Source organism: Eimeria mitis, genomic scaffold, assembly GCF_000499745.2.
Source record: "Eimeria mitis Houghton genomic scaffold, Emh_scaff10846, whole genome shotgun sequence".
In the NCBI taxonomy this organism is placed as follows: Eukaryota; Apicomplexa; class Conoidasida; order Eucoccidiorida; family Eimeriidae; genus Eimeria; species Eimeria mitis.
Genome location: NW_013567502.1, coordinates 557 through 1,218, shown reverse-complemented (window position 1 = coordinate 1,218; position 662 = coordinate 557). Strand labels below are relative to the sequence as shown.

General features: G+C 54.1%; 1 protein-coding gene across 1 annotated transcript in view; it reads left to right on the top strand.

Annotated features, from left to right (window-relative positions):
* Positions 1–584: 584 nt before the first annotated feature.
* Positions 585–662, top strand: part of EMH_0099780 (uncharacterized protein) — a gene marked incomplete at both ends in the record, with an annotated part of 345 nt that continues 267 nt past the window's right edge. Inside the window, one exon of the mRNA XM_013494237.1 lies at positions 585–662. Coding sequence (XP_013349691.1) covers positions 585–662 — 78 coding nt within the window.

Below are 662 nucleotides of genomic sequence, written 5' to 3'. Positions count from 1 at the left end.
ACAGAGAAAGAAGGAGACAGATGGATAGAGAGAGATAGAGAAAAAAAGAAAAAAAAAGGAGACAAAAGGAGACAAAAAGAGAGAAAAAGAGACAAAAGGAGACAGAAAAAAGATAAAGAAACAAAAAGAAGATATAAACACACAACGACCATCACCAGCAGCAGCAGCAGAAGCAGCAGCAGCAGCAGCACCACCGCCACCACCACCACCACCACCACCATCACCACCATTATCATCACCATCATCAGCCGCAGCAGCAGCAGCACCACCACCACCAACACCATCAGCAGCAGCACCATCAGCAGCAGCCGCAGCCGCACCAGCAGCAGCAGCAGCAGCAGCAGCAGCAGCAGCAGCACGAACCTGAATATCTTGTTCTGTGAATGCCCCAGCAGCAGCACCCGCACCATCAGCACCATCAGCAGCAGCAGCACCATCAGCAGCACCAGCACCAGCAGCAGCACCATCAACACCATCAGCAGCACCAGCATCATCAGCACCATCACCATCAGCAGCAGCAGCCGCACCAGCAGCAGCAGCAGCAGCAGCAGCAGCAGCACGAACCTGAATATCTTGTTCTGTGAATGCCCCAGCAGCAGCACCAGCACCATCAGCAGCAGCAGCACCAGCAGCAGCAGCAGCAGCACCACCACCACCACCAT